Below are 16,888 nucleotides of genomic sequence, written 5' to 3'. Positions count from 1 at the left end.
ACTTCTCCTCGGCCAGCCGCTTTGGTCGAGCGGTTCTAGGCGCTTCAGTCCGGAACCACCGGCTGATGCGGTCGCAGATTTGAATCCTTCTTGGGGCATGGATGTGTGTGATGTCCTTAGGTTATTTAGGTTTGAGTAGTTCTAAGTGTAGTGGACTGATGACCTCGGTGTTAAGTCCCATAGCGCTTAGCGCAAATTGAACCATTTGAACCAACATTCTACTCAGAATGAGTTCATCGTTCGGACTGACGCAATGAACTTGGTGTCAGGATATAGTATAATCTCAGATCTTAGCCTAGAGACAATCAGAGGTCAGGAAAGGCAGCGGTTCCTTATAAGCGCGTGCTGTAAACAGAGGAGACGAGAGAATAGTCGTTCACGTGAGCACGCACACATTCATCACGTGGTAACGACATAGCAAGCGTTGCCGAGCTGGGTTTAAGCCATATTGTACCACACTATGTTTCCTGCGAGGGCCTTGAGTTCTAGATCGCAGACTTAAAACAGAATTGCTCCCACACTGATGTATTACAGAACTAGGGACGAAGAATGCAATTCAGGGGCGGCTTGTAATTTCGATTGTCATTAGAAACTATTTCTACACTGTTGAAATTTGAAAAATTTTAATGGATTATTTAAAAAATATAGTTATTTAGTTCCGTTGAGTACTTACCTCCAGAGGAGGGCTATATGTGTACCTGAATGAAACACATGATGTCTAGAAGTATAGGTGATGAGGGTTTCGAGAAGTAACTAGCAGTATAGACTATTTCCGGCGTCCATTAAATTAAATAGATTAAAATAATTAATTATTCCACGGTGAGGTATTTGTAAAAAGGGTTCTGTGTGCATTTCGTCCCTTCACAACGCAATGTTTTGGTATTCCTGTTAGGTTCTCTTTTATTCAGATGGTTTCTCTTAAATGTCCTAAGAATACATCAATAGAATCACAGAACCTATTGCCGATTATATACCTACCATAAGCCAAAAAAGGTACTGGACATTTTCCTTTTCGTAAAACAAACAAAAGGCCAAAAAACATTGTTATTAAATTGATATTTTGCCTATTTAATGTTCATTATCTGTACTGATTCCACAGATTGTACAACAGTGATATATATACACTCCAGGAAATTGAAATAAGAACACCGTGAATTCATTGTCCCAGGAAGGGGAAACTTAATTGACACATTCCTGGGGTCAGATACATCACATGATCACACTGACAGAACCACAGGCACATAGACACAGGCAACAGAGCATGCATAATGTCGGCACTAGTACAGTGTATATCCACCTTTCGCACCAATGCAGGCTGCTATTCTCCCATGGAAACGATCGTAGAGATGCTGGATGTAGTCCTGTGGAACGGCTTGCCATGCCATTTCCACTTGGCGCCTCAGTTGGACCAGCGTTCGTGCTGGACGTGCAGACCGCGTGAGACGACGCTTCATCCAGTCCCCAACATGCTCAATGGGGGACAGATCCGGAGATCTTGCTGGCCAGGGTAGTTGACTTACACCTTCTAGAGCACGTTGGGTGGCACGGGATACATGCGGACATACATTGTCCTGTAGGAACAGCAAGTTCCCTTGCCGGTCTAGGAATGGTAGAACGATGGGTTCGATGACGGTTTGGATGTACTGTGCACTATTCAGTGTCCCCTCGACGATCACCAGAGGTGTACGGCCAGTGTAGGAGATCGCTCCCCACACCATGATGCCGGGTGTTGGCCCTGTGTGCCTCGGTCGTATGCAGTCCTGATTGTGGCGCTCACCTGCACGGCGCCAAACACGCATACGACCATCATTGGCACCAAGGCAGAAGCGACTCTCGTTGCTGAAGACGACACGTCTCCATTCGTCCCTCCATTCACGCCTGTCGCGACACCACTGGAGGCGGGCTGCACGATGTTGGGGCGTGAGCGGAAGACGGCCTAACGGTGTGCGGGACCGTAGCCCAGCTTCATGGAGACGGTTGCGAATGGTCCTCGCCGATACCCCAGGAGCCACAGTGTCCCTAATTTGCTGGGAAGTGGCGGTGCGGTCCCCTACGGCACTGCGTAGGATCCTACGGTCTTGGCGTGCATCCGTGCGTCGCTGCGGTCCGGTCCCAGGTCGACGGGCACGTGCACCTTCCGCCGACCGCTGGCGACCACATCGATGTACTGTGGAGACCTCACGCCCCACGTGTTGAGCATTTCGGCGGTACGTCCTCCCGGCCTCCCGCATGCCCACTATACGCCCTCGCTCAAAGTCCGTCAACTGCACATGCGGTTCACGTCCACGCTGTCGCGGCATGCTACCAGTGTTGAAGACTGCGATGGAGCTCCGTATGCCACGGCAAACTGGCTGACACTGACGGCGGCAGTGCACAAATGCTGCGCAGCTAGCGCCATTCGACGGCCAACACCGCGGTTCCTGGTGTGTCCGCTGTGCCGTGCGTGTGATCATTGCTTGTACAGCCCTCTCGCAGTGTCCGGAGCAAGTATGGTGGGTCTGACAAACTGGTGTGAATGTGTTCTTTTTTCCATTTCCAGGAGTGTATATACGCGTGTGTGCTTTGATTTATCAGGTGTGCTTCTCGTATTAAATCTGTAGGATAATGGTCAAAGGCGAAAGAAGTTTTGCCTTATCCCACGAAGAGTCTCTTATATTCTTGGGACTAGAAACTGTTGTCATCAATACAATTCGTCAAGGGGGTTTAGGGTAAATAAGTGAGACGCAATATTATCTCTGTTCATTAAATTATTGTCTTTATATTGAATTACAAGCCATACTGCTTTTACAATGAGGGTATAAGGTACTTTGTGGCGACTTATTCTAAGAATGTTGCCGTTTGAAACAGGTTTATGTTGGTGATTGGCTCCTTTATACTAGCAGAGAAATTACCTATAAATTCCTTACTGTATAATCATGTACTTGCTACATGATTCATTGAAGTAACTGGTAATAATTGTCTCTCTAACTGCATGCCAGCTGTTAAAGAGCATTTTAAATAAAAATAGTGCACTTACAAAAATTCTGACTACTGGAAGCATTGTTTTTGTTACGACTCTATCGAGTGTGTCTTCCGCGTCACAACTGATATCGAAAGCTGATGGAAACATTACTCTTGTTCGCGAGGGCGTGGCCCCAATTGTCGATTTTTCGTCCTATGCGTTTTCTGCATTAAACAAAATAGAGTTCTGTTGATAGTATTGTAATGAATCGTCTTCAAAAAGTATTTAGAGACTTTTAGACTCCTATGAAGGTACGATTATGATTCTTCTCTATGAAACTACAGGTGGCAATAAAGAAACGCTTTAGGTATTCTTCCAAATCCAGAAGTTTTATAACCAACGAACTTACAATACATCGGAGCGCTTACTCCTTGAAAATGAATGACAATGCATCTATCAAGCATGCCAGTCCACTACTAATACGCTAGTAACGATTCGCTCACTGTCAATTACTGTAAAAGTTCTAGTATAATGTAACGATAGTATGCTGAAAGTCATGATTGCCAGCGGCTCTAAATGGCAACCGATATATTGCCAGGAAGACGTATATTGTCAAATAACCTATTTTGCGTAGGAATTAAAAAACCTCTTAGGAAGTGACTATAGTTATTTCTGGTGAATATCAGAATAGTTCCTCCAACAAATTAGTTTTGCAACTGAGCTGGTACGCTATTTTATATTACATATCATCAACGCATTCAAATCTAAGCGTCCGTTTGACGATGTAAACAATGTGCTGTCATAAGCTAGTTAACATGTAGTAAATTCTTTCACTTGGAGATAAACAAATCATTTAAATTGTTCGTAGCAGAATACGTTCACAATATTGTTGACAAATTACACTTGAAATAATGCGCAGTTTGCCTTGGAAGTGGTGCTTCAACCGAACGTAAGACCTTCCTTAGAGTAAGCTCAATGAACTAGCAAAACGTAGTCTAATCATCATTTCCTTTAATGATCGCTGATACGTCATGGATTCAACAATGATATTTTTACTGAGAAAGTCAGCTAAACAGGACTCTCCACAACAGATAATCTTGGATGATATTAGGACCATACACCATTAATTTACCGTACCATTCATCAATTTATCAAACGACTCTGCTAAGACTCCACAAAAAACTGTCTTTAAACTGAATGTTTTTAAATTAGTGTTGTTGTGGATTTCTGTCCTAAGACAGTTTGATTCAGTGCTCCAGGCTAGTCTATTCAATGCAAGCATCGTCACTTCTGCATAACTACTAAAAACTACATTTAACTGAAGCTAGGTACTATAGTGAACCGTTGGTGCCCCTATACAATTTCTATACATAGTATACATAGTGTTAAGGTATTTACCCAAGTTAACGATTTCATGATGCTTCATCGTGTGTCACCTCAGCCAGCACCTCCTTCTAGTCAAATTGTAGCGGTGAGTATTACCACAGACGAACCGGGTACTCTCCCAGGTGACCAAAGTGCAGTAATGTCAGCATTAATCTGTTTGTTTGATGATATTGCAGCAGCAATACGTAAATTAGACAAAGAAAGCAACAAACGCCAATTAGAGATTTCGCTTGTAGCCACTGGCCTTGATTACTCTTCTCTGCAAACAATGAAATGGCATGACACCTGGTGCAATGAAACACATTGCAGGGTGAGGATAGTTGTTTCTAGCGCCTAGATGCACGTACTGTAACAAGCGGAGCTTACCAAATATGTTCAACCGATGACCCTCATCGTAAATATACTGGTACGGTAAACATGCGACGTACAGGACAATACGAGGGACGTCTTCATATTTTCTGGACTTATTGACTAAACCATTTGCTGTCGGCTGTAGACGTAGAAAAACTATTTCTTCAAGTGATATTTTGGCCATATCTCGTCTGGGTTCGCAGACTGCAGCTATAGCACATACGTTATGTTAAACTCTACAGCCGCGTCAGTGCGCTTACTGCAATAGAATATACAATGCCGGAAAAAATACTACACCTGTCAGAACATCTACATGACTACTCTGCAATTCACATTTAAGTGCTTGGCAGAGGTTTCATCGAACCACAATCGTACTATCTCTCTACTATTCCACTCCCGAACAGCGAGCGGGGGAAACGAACACCTAAACCTTTCTGTTCGAGCTCTGATTTCTCTTATTTTATTTTGATGATCATTCCTACCTATGTAGGTTGGGCTCAACAAAATATTTTCGCATTCGGAAGAGAAAGTTGGTGACTGAAATTTCGTAAAAAGGTCTCGCCGCGACGAAAAACGTCTATGCTGTAATGACTTCCATCCCAACTCGTGTATCATATCTGCCACACTCTCTCCCTTATAACGCGATAATACAAAACGAGCTGCCCTTTTTGGCACCCTTTCGATGTCCTCTGTCAATCCCACCTGGTAAGGATCCCACACCGCGCAGCAATATTCTAACAGAGGACGAACGAGTGTAGTGTAAGCTGTCTCTTTAGTGGACTTGTTGCATCTTCTAAGTGTCCTGCCAATGAAACGCAACCTTTGGCTCGCCTTCCCGACAATATTATCTATGTGGTCCTTCCAACTGAAGTTGTTCGTAATTTTAACACCCAGGTACTTAGTCGAATTGACAGCCTTGAGAATTTTACTATTTATCGAGTAATCGAATTCCAACGGATTTCTTTTGGAACTCATGTGGATCATCTCACACTTTTCGTTATTTAGCGTCAACTGCCACCTGACACACCATACAGCAATCTTTTCTAAATCGCTTTGCAGCTGATACTGGTCTTCGGATGACCTTACTAGACGGTAAATTACAGCATCATCTGCGAACAGTCTAAGAGAACTGCTCAGATTGTCACCCAGGTCATTTATATAGATCAGGAACAGTAGAGGTCCCAGGACGCTTCCCTGGGGAACGAAGTCGATTTTAGCCTGATGAGGGCATGAGCCAACTTGGGGGTAGTAGATGTACTGACAATTGTTTCAGAGTCGTCCGCCAAGAGATAGCGCACTGGCATAACTACCAGAGCGCCATCTGTGCCTGACCCTTAATAGGGAATGCTCACAGTCAGAAGGCTCAGTGTAGTGCCAACTTGTGAATCAAGCATGCTACCGTGCCACGGAGATGAGCTTCCTAGAGCCAACTGACTGAGTTAGAAAGGGGTCAAACTATCGCTATCCGAGTGGCGGGACGGTCCTTTCTCAGAAGTGTCTCACAAGTTGGCCGTGCTGCGTCACGTGAACACTCTCACAACTATAGACAAGGTTCTGGATGTTCACACAGCACGGACGCCCGCCAAGATTGTTATACTATAAGAGCATCAGTGGAAGATCGTACATCGTACATCTACATCTACATCTACATCTACATCGTACAAGATAAGAGGGCTTGTGTGGCCAGACGCGTCAGCATGAAATGTTGCAAAATAAGTTATTATCAATGGGACTACGGGCATGCGCACAGCTAGAGCCAGTCTTCCACTCACGCCATATCTTCGACGTGCACAGTTCGACTGGTGCTGTCAAAGGATCAATTGGAAGATGAAATGAATCGCCGTGGTCCTCAGAAATGTAAGGAGATTCTGCCTAGACGCAAATGGTGGTCGTCTGCGCGTACGCTATAGACGTGATGAGCGCCGTCTTGTAGAGTGAAAGCGTCATAGACACACTGGCCCCACACCAAGTCTCATGGTCTGGGGGCGCGATAAGCTGTAATTGTTCTACTTTAGTGTTTCCGCAGCAGAGGCTAACCAGAGCTCGGTACGCGTTAAGTGTTGTTAGACCCACTATTTTACCGTTCAGCCGCGCGGGGTAGCCGTGCGGTCAGGGGGGTTTTGTCACAGTTCGCGCGGCGCCCCTTGTCAGAGGTTCGAGTCCTCCCTCGGACATGCGTGTCTGTGTTGTCCGTAGCGTAAGTCAGTTTGAGTTAGATTAAGTAGTACATAAGCCTAGGGATCGATGACCTTAGTAGTTTGTTCCCATAGTCTTCACCACAAATTTCCAAATTTTTGCCGTTCCTGGAAAAGGAAGGTGATGTGTTACTCCAACAGGATAATGCTCGCCATCACACTACATCCGAACCTCACGCTGAAAGCTGTGCAACAACCTCCTAGGTCAACAAAACCTCAGGACTTGCCTGTAATCGAGGTTGTGTAGGATGTGATGAGATGGGAAGTGACTGGTTTAACTCGTCTACCGACAGTTCTTACAGGACTGCGTGAACTGGTCGAGCAGGCGTGGCATAACGTATTCCACTACAGTATTCACCATCTGTACTATCAACCAGATGCCAGAATCAGCCATTTGCAGTGCCACCTGTGGAGACTTCATTGCGTACTAATAAGGGTGTTTCAGCATGGGTCTCTACCTGGTACCCCTGAACCGCTTGTGCTATTAAACTGTAGCCATTTCGCGTACTCCTTATTCACTGCTGCAACAATGAATTTTTGAGTGAACTGGAAACCTCTGAATGGTTGTATTATTTTTTCGGTGATGCGTAAGTCCTGGGTAGACAGTTCGGCGGCAAAACACTGAATGATTAGAAGTTCGGCAGAGGTTGGTATATCAATGCAGAGAGGTTATTATAGTGCTGCTGATACTGATGCATCATTATCATTGTACGTATCCAACGTAGAACCAGAAATTCTCCGGCCCTTGTGTACCTCGTGGATTGAAATGTAGTAAACCGGCCCTCGTACTTGAAATAACTTACGAGAATGTGTGTAGCTTAAACCTATCACGAATCTTAGAATATGGCCGAAAGGTGTACGGCCGAAATATCAGTTCAAGGAAAGGAACTCCTATGCCTGCACATTTGAAAACAAATGGACGGGCATTGAGGGGATTATCAAATAACCTTTCATTTTTCGCACTATATCAGGTTACCAATTACAATAAAATTTCTTCACGGTTCCATATTTGAATTGTTTAGGTCATATTTCACATGTCTTAGCAGTCACAGATGAAAGCGTTTATATTTAATTTTTCTGGGGCGTCCCGTAAGGTGAACTGCGAGGATAGAGCGCTCTCCGACGAACAGGGGACCGTGAAAGACGACTTGTCCACGCCAGGGTGCGTCTTTCGCTTGCCTGCGCCGGCGGTTCAAAGTTTCGCAAAGACAGCGCCGCCGTAGTTCTGGCAGCGTGCGCAGGCGGGCAGAAAGGCACCGGCCTCGACCCTAAGTGTGGGGGCGGGCCTCCAGGGGCGGCTGCGGAGCGAGTCACACAGGGCAAGCTCTACTCGTGTTTCCCGGGAAAGGCGACGACGTGAAGGGAGACCATTGTATACATCATTTTGTAAAATTGGGCTGAAGCGCAGAAGAAAACTGTAACATTATCCTCGTAAATGGTCTCTGAACACATTAATACAGGCAAAAAAAATTTACTATCTCTACTTATTTCTCATCATGTTTCGAAAAATTCAACTATCGACAAAGTTGAAACTCGTATATTCTTCACTGAATTCTTTAGGTAACTAGATTTGTCTTAAGCACTAGTTTCCCACGTTATGATTTCTGGTAAGAAGTTACTCTAGTTGAACAGTCATTCTACCAACAACTGAATATGAAAGTATTACCGGGTGGATGAGAAGCGCTCCCTAATTTTAAGTTGTGATTATCGCTCATTATTATGAACGTTATTGCGTTATGATATAGAATGCCTTAGCATATCTGAACGATCCATAGCATCTTCTTCCGGTGAATGACGAGATGACAGGAAAGTTGACTTCACAAGATCGCCCCCAGGTCGCTTCGCTGTTTCAAGTGTTGGGAACTGCAGCCCTTGTTCTGCGACTATGGCGGAGTGTTCATGACCTTCATGCCACACTTGATGCTGAAACCATTAGGAAATGTCATATCAGGATACCGATTTGTGCATAAACCATGAGGAGGACGACCTTCGGTGGCGCCATCTTCAGAAAATATAGCGATGTTGACGGCCATCTTCACGTGCTGTCCTGTAAAATCAACTCGCCAGGCAGTTCATGAGTGGAATTAACAGGCTCACGGTGCGTGATGTGTTAAAGTAGAACCTGATCTGGGAACTCCAGTGAATTCAGGAACTATCGTTGGAAGATTGTGACAGGCGGATGGAATATGGGTAAATTATGCTGTCACGGCATAACGATTCGCCACTTTTCTTCAAGAACATTATTTGGAGTGATGAGACTGTGTTTCAAGATGGAGGATTCGTCAATCGACATAATGGAGCCGGCCGGAGTGACCGTGCGGTTCTAGGCGCTACAGTCTGGAACCGCGTGACCGCTACTGTCGCAAGTTCGAATCCTGCCTCGGTCATGGATGTGTGTGATGTCCTTAGGTTAGTTAGGTTTAAGTAGTTCTACGTTCTAGGGGACTGATGACCACAGCAGTTAAGTCCCATAGTGCTCAGAGCCATTTGAACCATTTAAACATAATGGACATCATTTGGCAAAAACAAGTTCATCAACGACAACTGAAAAATCAGGAAGTCGATCAAAATTGACAGTCTGGTGCGATATGATCGCGGATCGTCTCATTCGTCCATTCATATTGCGAGACACAATGAGGCAACATAGTGGATATTCCGTTTTTAACAAGTGTACAGAGAACCACCTCATTTTACCAGCATCGTTCGTGAGTGGGTGAACGAGCACTTTTCAGGACGTTGGTTACGACTGCGAGGGCCCCAGAAATCGACTCCGAGAAGTCCCGACCTCAGTCCTCGTGAGTTCTTCTTGTGAGCTGGGGCCAAAGGACTGTTGTACCGATCAAATCCACGCTCTCTGGACTAACTGGATGAGAGGTTCACAGTTGACCTGTCACTATTCTACAGAAATCAACTGATGGCATTTCTCAACGTTTACGTCTTTTGGTCGGTCACGCAGTAGCATATGTAGAACTGTAGCGTAAAACACATGTTCTAATGGACCTGAGAACCGACAACAACTTGTTATGTGTGAAAATATTCGTTAATAATTTATAAAACAATTTCGGAACAATTGCCTTCATACTTACGTATTTTTGGTTAGTACATTACTTTCTTCGCATAGCCATCCATTTTATCTACATACTCACTACCACGCATCTCAGAGTGTTATACACTTAACTTACTCACTAGTTTAGTTGGGAAATAAAACAGGGAACATGTTATGAAAATAATAAAATAAATCGGTTTGTGTTTTAATGCTCTCCTCAATGGGGAATTAACGATAATAATAATAATAATAATAATAAATCGGTTTGAAAAGTTAAAACGAACAACAGAAATGTGAATCAGCAAGTCCCGCTCGTCTAAAGCGTCAAATTAACTGCACCGTTTTACTTATACTAATGCTGTCCGTTGTCAGGCAGCGGACTGTCTGCAAAAGGAGCTTTTAATTTGCAAACAATTGTTATTAGCAGGACGTTTTATGTCCTAGTGTGGAATTTATCGTATTATACCGAATATTGTACAAGTGATTTCAGAAATTTTAAAGTAATGGAAGTGATTCGCAGATTCGTAACTGGCGTATGCTTTGAACATCATTTCCTTAGTTAATTCCATAGACTCTGGATATGCATTTAGCTGAGTAATCTGTTAATTCGTACCGATACATCAAGCTCGTTCGATATCAGAAGAAGAAATAAAGATACCATGCTCGATTAGGCAACCAAAATAGATAAAAACGCGCAATGGAAAGACGTTATATGTGGTTAATGTGATTAGATCACAAAATAATGAAAATTCAAGAACACAAAATGAAATGAACCAGTAAAGCAGAGGTAGCACGAGTGTTACCGAGCGCTCGTCCAGCTAGTGGGGAATGGAATACTTTATTGCATAGCGTAATTTAAATGCCTAACCAGTCATGGAATTGCTTGTTCAATCAAGTATCGGTGACTTCTATCACGTCCATATCGTGTCAGTTGTGCGTAATAGAACCCTTAAGTGTGGTTCAGACATGTGAACCCGCATGTTACATGAAGCTAATAGAGGAAATGCTTTTATGAACGCGTCTGGAAATGAAGTCCCACGCTTCTTTACGTAGCGTAGGGGAACGATGTGGGAGACCCGCACCGCCGTACTAGGCAAGGTCCTCATAGAGGTGGTGTGCCGTTGCCTTCCTCCGACCGTAATGGGGATGAATGACGATGATGATGATGATGATGATGATGATGCAGACGACAAATCACCATCCAGTCGTCTCGAGGCAGGTGAAGAACCCTGACGTCCCGGGAATCGAACCCGAGACCGTATGCTTGGGATGCGAGAACGCTACCGCGAGACCAGGAGTGGCGGAATTAAATACAAGTGGATCGTTCGCGTACTAACGAGTCCAAAGGAACGGTTCACCAACATGAACGGAAGAAGCGAGGAAAGAATTGTAAGGAACGGTCTTTCATAGATCACTTCTGTCGCGGCTTTCTACTTATAGTTCCCGGAAACGGGAAACGGTCGGTCTACTTCCCGCAACAGTACGTCGGCCGGTCTCGTTCCAGCCTCGGTCCCGTTCCCGTCAGTCTCGGTCTCCCTCGGCCGGACTCGTCCTTTTTCGCGTGGCCACTAGTCTCAAATCCATTGCCGACTGCTCCTAGTTAGTTCCATATCGAGTTGTTCGTTTCGTTCGCTGCGCTCGCCCATTCTAGATCTGTTTCAAACCATATTTTGAACTAAGGGCTTCCGGTTGTTTTCGTATTCTACTCAGCTTCCACGACCGGTAATTAAAATGGATTTTATAATTACGTAAATTCCATAAAAATTACGTTGTGTGTAATATATACATCTTTCCAGGTAACAAAAGGGCATATCAGCTTCCTTCATTATTTCTACAAACAGCAGAAGAGCTCCTTATAAAAAAACAAGTTTTTTTTAATAATTACACATGCGAAGAAATTCGGCACCGCACACACGAATGGCCATTTTCCATCTTTTTTCGATCTAAGGTAAAACCATCTTCATGGTTATGGAAGGCGCCGCGCGGGATTAGCCGAGCGATCTGAGGCGCTGCAGTCATGGACTGTGCAGCTGGTCCCGGCGGAGGCTCGAGACCTCCCTCTGGCATGGGTGTGTGTGTTTGTTCTTAGGATAATTTAGGTTAAGTAGTGTGTAAGCTTAGGGAATGATGACCTTAGCAATTAAGTCTCTTAAGATTTCACACACATTTTAACATTTTTTTGTTACGGAAGGCACACCAAACGAATGAAGCCCGCGCTCCATAATCGAGTGTCTGGTGTCATATTTTGTAAAGAGAACATGATATCTTCTACAATACTATTTCAGTGATACAGGGTGGCGCACAAAAAATCTGCCCCGAGTAGTAGACTGCTCATTGTCGAGCACCAATCGTCATCTCATGTTTCGAAGTTGTTGTTTGCATTAGCTTATTTGTTATTTTTTTACTGCCTAATTATTATATGTTTATCAATTCTGCTATAAGCGCTCAACAAATCGTGCGTAATTGGCGAGCAGTCTGTACTCGCAGCCGGTTTTTTGTGCGTCACGTTCTATTATTTCACTGCAATTTCCGTAAATACTATATACCATCAATGATAAACTAGTAAACTGGACGGTTCACATTAAAGATCGATCACCAGTGAACTAGTTCTTGAGTATGGAGAAGTTTTCCATCTCTAAACCTAACGCCTGTAAATGATAATTATTACTCCGTTTTGCGTTTTACAGATTTTAAACCTATCTGGCACGTCGTTTCATGTGGACAAGCACAGTATACGTTACTGAAGCGATGCAAGCTCGAATACGGGCCTGGCAAGTAATTGCTTATCATGCGACGCTCATGAATACAACAAGATGTCCTCAATTCAAATACGTAAGTGACGTGGCCGTGCGGTTCTGGCGCTGCAGTTCGGAACCGCGGGGCTGCTACGGTCGCAGGTTCCAGTCCTGCCTCGGGCATGGCTGTGTGTGATGTCATTAGGTTAGTTAGGTTTAAGTAGTTCCAAGTTCTAGGGGACTTATGACCTAAGATGTTGAGTCCCATAGTGCTCAGAGCCATTTGAACCATTTTTTGAACCTAAGTGACGAGTGACAGTCATAAAACAAGAGTTTCGGAAATAGCCCTTTGGTTAGGAGACTCATTGCTGAGTTGTATTGTATGTTAACCGGGGACCCAGAATCGACGGAGAGGCTTCGTGCCCCCCCCCCCTCCCCCCACGCAGCCGCAGTGATCCACAACCCCACGTCAACTACCGCAGTCCACATAACCCCTCCACCGCCGCGCACCGAACCGGGGTTATTATACGGTTCGGCCCTTGGTGGACCCCCGTCAGGTGAACGTCTCAAACCAGACGAGTGTAGCCCCTATGTTTGCGTAGTAGAGTGGTGTACGCTTACGTGGAGAACTTGTTTGCGCAGCAATCGCCGACACAGTGTACCTGAGGCGGAATAAGGGGAACCTGCCTGCATTCGTCAAGGCAGATAGAAAACTGCCTAAAAACCATCCACAGACTGGCCGGCGCACCGGACCTCGTCACAAGTCCACCTGGCGGATTCGTGCCGGGGACCAGGCGCTTCTTCCCACTCCGAAAATCCATGCGTTTGACCGATCGGCTAACCGCGCGGGCTGATTCTTGACTTAATTCTGGCGTTTCAATTTTCCGCTCGCGAATAGCGCATAGTGTGATTGTCGATGTACCTCTATGTTAGCTCTAACTTCTCCAATGATTCACAGTGGTCATTTCGCGAGACCTTTGAGGCAAGAAGTATTATATTGTTAGACTCTTCCTGGGAAATACTCTCTCGAAATTTCAATAGTCAATCACTCCGTAATCCACAACTTCTCGGTTACAGCTTCAGCCACTGGGGGTAGTTGAACGTCTCTCTAAGCTCCCTCACCGACTACACGACCCCGTGACTAAACACGCCGCTCTTCGTTGCATCCTCTCTATCTCATCTATCAATCCTATCTGGTAAGCATCCCACATTGATGAACAAGAACCATAATTCAAGAATCGGTCGAACAAGCGCCTTTTAAGCCACTTCTTTCGTGGATGAGTTTACATGTTCTTGAGTCTCTGTCCTGCAAATATGTGTGACGTCTGCTTTTTCTATTGATTGTTTACTGTGATGATTGCCCTTATGGCCGCTCTCAAAATATTCAAATGGCTCTCAGCACTATGAGACTTAACATCTGATGGCCTCAGTCCCCTAGACTTAGAACTACTTACACCTAACTAACCTCAGGACGTCACACACATCCATGCCCGAGGCAGGATTCCATCCTGCAACCGTAGCAGCAGCGCGGTTCCGGACTGAAGCGCCTGGATCCGCTCGGCCACAACGGCTGCCTATGGTCGCTCTGCATAGTTACTCCTACATATTTCACGATATATATTGGTTCCCGCAATCTGTTGTTAATAGTGTAGTTGTACAGTAGTGAATTTCTTTTCCCATGTATGCGCAATATGTCACATTTATTTACGTACAGGGTTAACCAGGGCCTGCATTTAATTCTGCAAATCTATGTTATCTTATGGCGTCGTTACTTTCTTATCGACAACGACATCATCTGAAAACAGAGTGAAAGAGCTTTCGTCTCTTTCTGCTAAATATTTTACATACGTTGGACACGTAACGGTTCAATAACACTTCCTTGGGGTACTTTGAGAATTACCTTTAAAAATGTCGATTTTGTTGGCGCTAAGGCAGACTTGTGTTCTACCTGCAAGGAAGTTCTGAACTCAGTCGCAAATTTGGTCCGATACTTGGTAAGCTCGCATTTTTTCGCTAGACACCAGTGCGAGACGGTGTCAAATGACTTCCTGAAGTGAAGGAATACGGCACTATCATGAGAGCAGTTGTCTACAGGACTATGTATTTAATAAAGCAGCTGAACGAGCTGAGTTTCGCAAGATCTCTGCTTGCGGAAACTCTGTTTACTTTTATAGAGAAGATTTTTGTTCTCCAAAAATGTCGTTATTCTTGAGCATAAATCATATTTCTAATTCTACAAAAAAACTGACGTTAACGATGTAAGCCTACAATTATTTGCATCTGCCCTATTACCTTTCTTGACAACGGGAATGGCCTAAGAAGTCGCTAGGTAACCTTCGTTGCTCCAGTTAAGTGCGATAAATTTCTGCTACATGGGGAGCAAATTCTTTCGTATAATCCTACAGATACTGAAGTCTTTCCACTACTAAGAGATTATTTTTCAATTCCGCTACAGGTTATCTCAGTATCTACTACTTTGTATATTCATAATGATGGAATTCAGTATTTCGGCCTGCTCTCTGTTATCTTCCTTTTCGGTACCTGTATGGTCAATGAGTGACTGAATGAGAAGATTACACTTGCTGTATAAATACATTCCACCTCAAGAAACTAAAATTGCAGTTTTACGTGATAGTCCACCGCTGCTTGCAATAAGGGGTATTGGATCCAAAGCTCGAGATGATCTAGGTGAATATCATAATGCTAGAGAAGCACACAAAATGTTGAAACCAGTATACTGGGTGATCAAAAAGTCAGTATAAATTATAAAACTGAATAAATCACGGAAAAATGTAGATAGAGAGGTATAAATTGACACACATGCTTGGAATGACATGCGGTTTTATTATAACCGAAAAAAATACAAAAGCTCAAAAACGTCCGACAGATGGTACTTCATCTGATCAGAATAGCAATAATTAACATAACAAAGTAAGACAAACCAAATATGATGTTCTTTACAGGAAATGCTCAATATGTCCACCATCATTCCTCAAAAATAGGTGTAGTCGACGAATAATGTTGTGAGCAGCACTGTAAAGAATGTCTGGAGTTATAGTGCGGCATTGGCGTCGGATGTTGTCTCTCAGCATCGCTAGAGTTGTCGGTCGATTACTATACACTTGCGACTTCAGGTAACCCCTAAGCCAATAATCGCACGGACTGAGGTCTGGGGACCTGGGAGGCCAAGCATGACGAAAGTGGTGGCTGAGCGCACGAACATCACCAAACGACGCGCGCAAGAGATCATTCACGCGTATAGCACTACGGGGTGGAGCGCCATCCTCCATAAACATCGTACGTTCCAGCAGGTGTTTATCAGCCAGGCTGGGGATGATGCGATTCTGTAACATACCGGCGTACCTATCACCCGTCACGGTAGCCGTTACTTGCGTTTTGCTGTCCACCGCCATCCCTCGGACATTTTGTGAACTTTGTATTTTTTCGTTTCTAAGAAAACCCCATGTCATTCCAAGCATGTGAGTCAATTTGTACCTCTCTATCTACATTATTCGATGGTTTATTAAGTTTTCAAATTTATACCGACTTTTTGATCACCCGATATATGTCAGACATTCGGCAGGTTTAAGCCGTGGACAATACGCAATGTAATTCATTATTTGTGGTTTCTACTCAAACTGCAGTGATCACCAGCTGGGCCTACCTTGTGCGTGAGGGCATCGATGCCGGCGTTGTCGATCCACCACGTGATGTTGGCTGGCGGCCGCGACCCCGCACTGCGGCACTGGATGTCGTGCGGGCGGCCCGCCGACAGGGGAATGCGTTCGCCCATGATGCTGGCCCACAGCGGTCTCACTGCAACAGGAGCGTTATGCCGTCACCTGTCTGTCTGTCTTACACAGACATAGATTGAGAGCTACGTCTCTGAATGGAAGTAAAGGTGTGGCACCCATTTGGACTTAGTCTGGTGTGCAACTTGAAAGTGAACGGTTGTCATTTATATCTGCAGTTTTGTTTCGATATATGTTGTTTAACTTCAATGGAATTTATGCCATTAATTGTTACGTTCACACTCTTAAATGCCATATAATCCTATACAGCATGCCAATCGCTATACGTTAGGTATATTATACGTTTGACTCCGTCAGTTATTACATCCCATAAAAATTGCTAGCCAGAAACAGAGTGGGGCAGAAACAGATAGCGTCCCATTCTACCAGACAATTTTTTGATGTTTCTAATACATACTTTATTTCTTTATTCCCGCTGGCAC

At 44.4% G+C, this 16,888-nt stretch overlaps 1 protein-coding gene across 1 annotated transcript in view; it reads right to left on the bottom strand.

The window, feature by feature from the left end:
• Window positions 1–16,888, bottom strand: part of LOC126267423 (nephrin-like) — a 1,327,372-nt gene that overhangs the window by 459,571 nt on the left and 850,913 nt on the right. The window contains exon 6 of the mRNA XM_049972675.1: window positions 16,319–16,470. Within this exon, the coding sequence (XP_049828632.1) occupies window positions 16,319–16,470 (152 nt within the window). The remainder of the gene's footprint in view (window positions 1–16,318; window positions 16,471–16,888) is intronic.

This window comes from Schistocerca gregaria, chromosome 4, assembly GCF_023897955.1.
Source record: "Schistocerca gregaria isolate iqSchGreg1 chromosome 4, iqSchGreg1.2, whole genome shotgun sequence".
NCBI classification, from domain to species: Eukaryota; Metazoa; Arthropoda; class Insecta; order Orthoptera; family Acrididae; genus Schistocerca; species Schistocerca gregaria.
The sequence above is the reverse complement of the archived record's forward strand: the minus strand, read 5'-3'. Positions and strand labels throughout refer to the sequence as shown.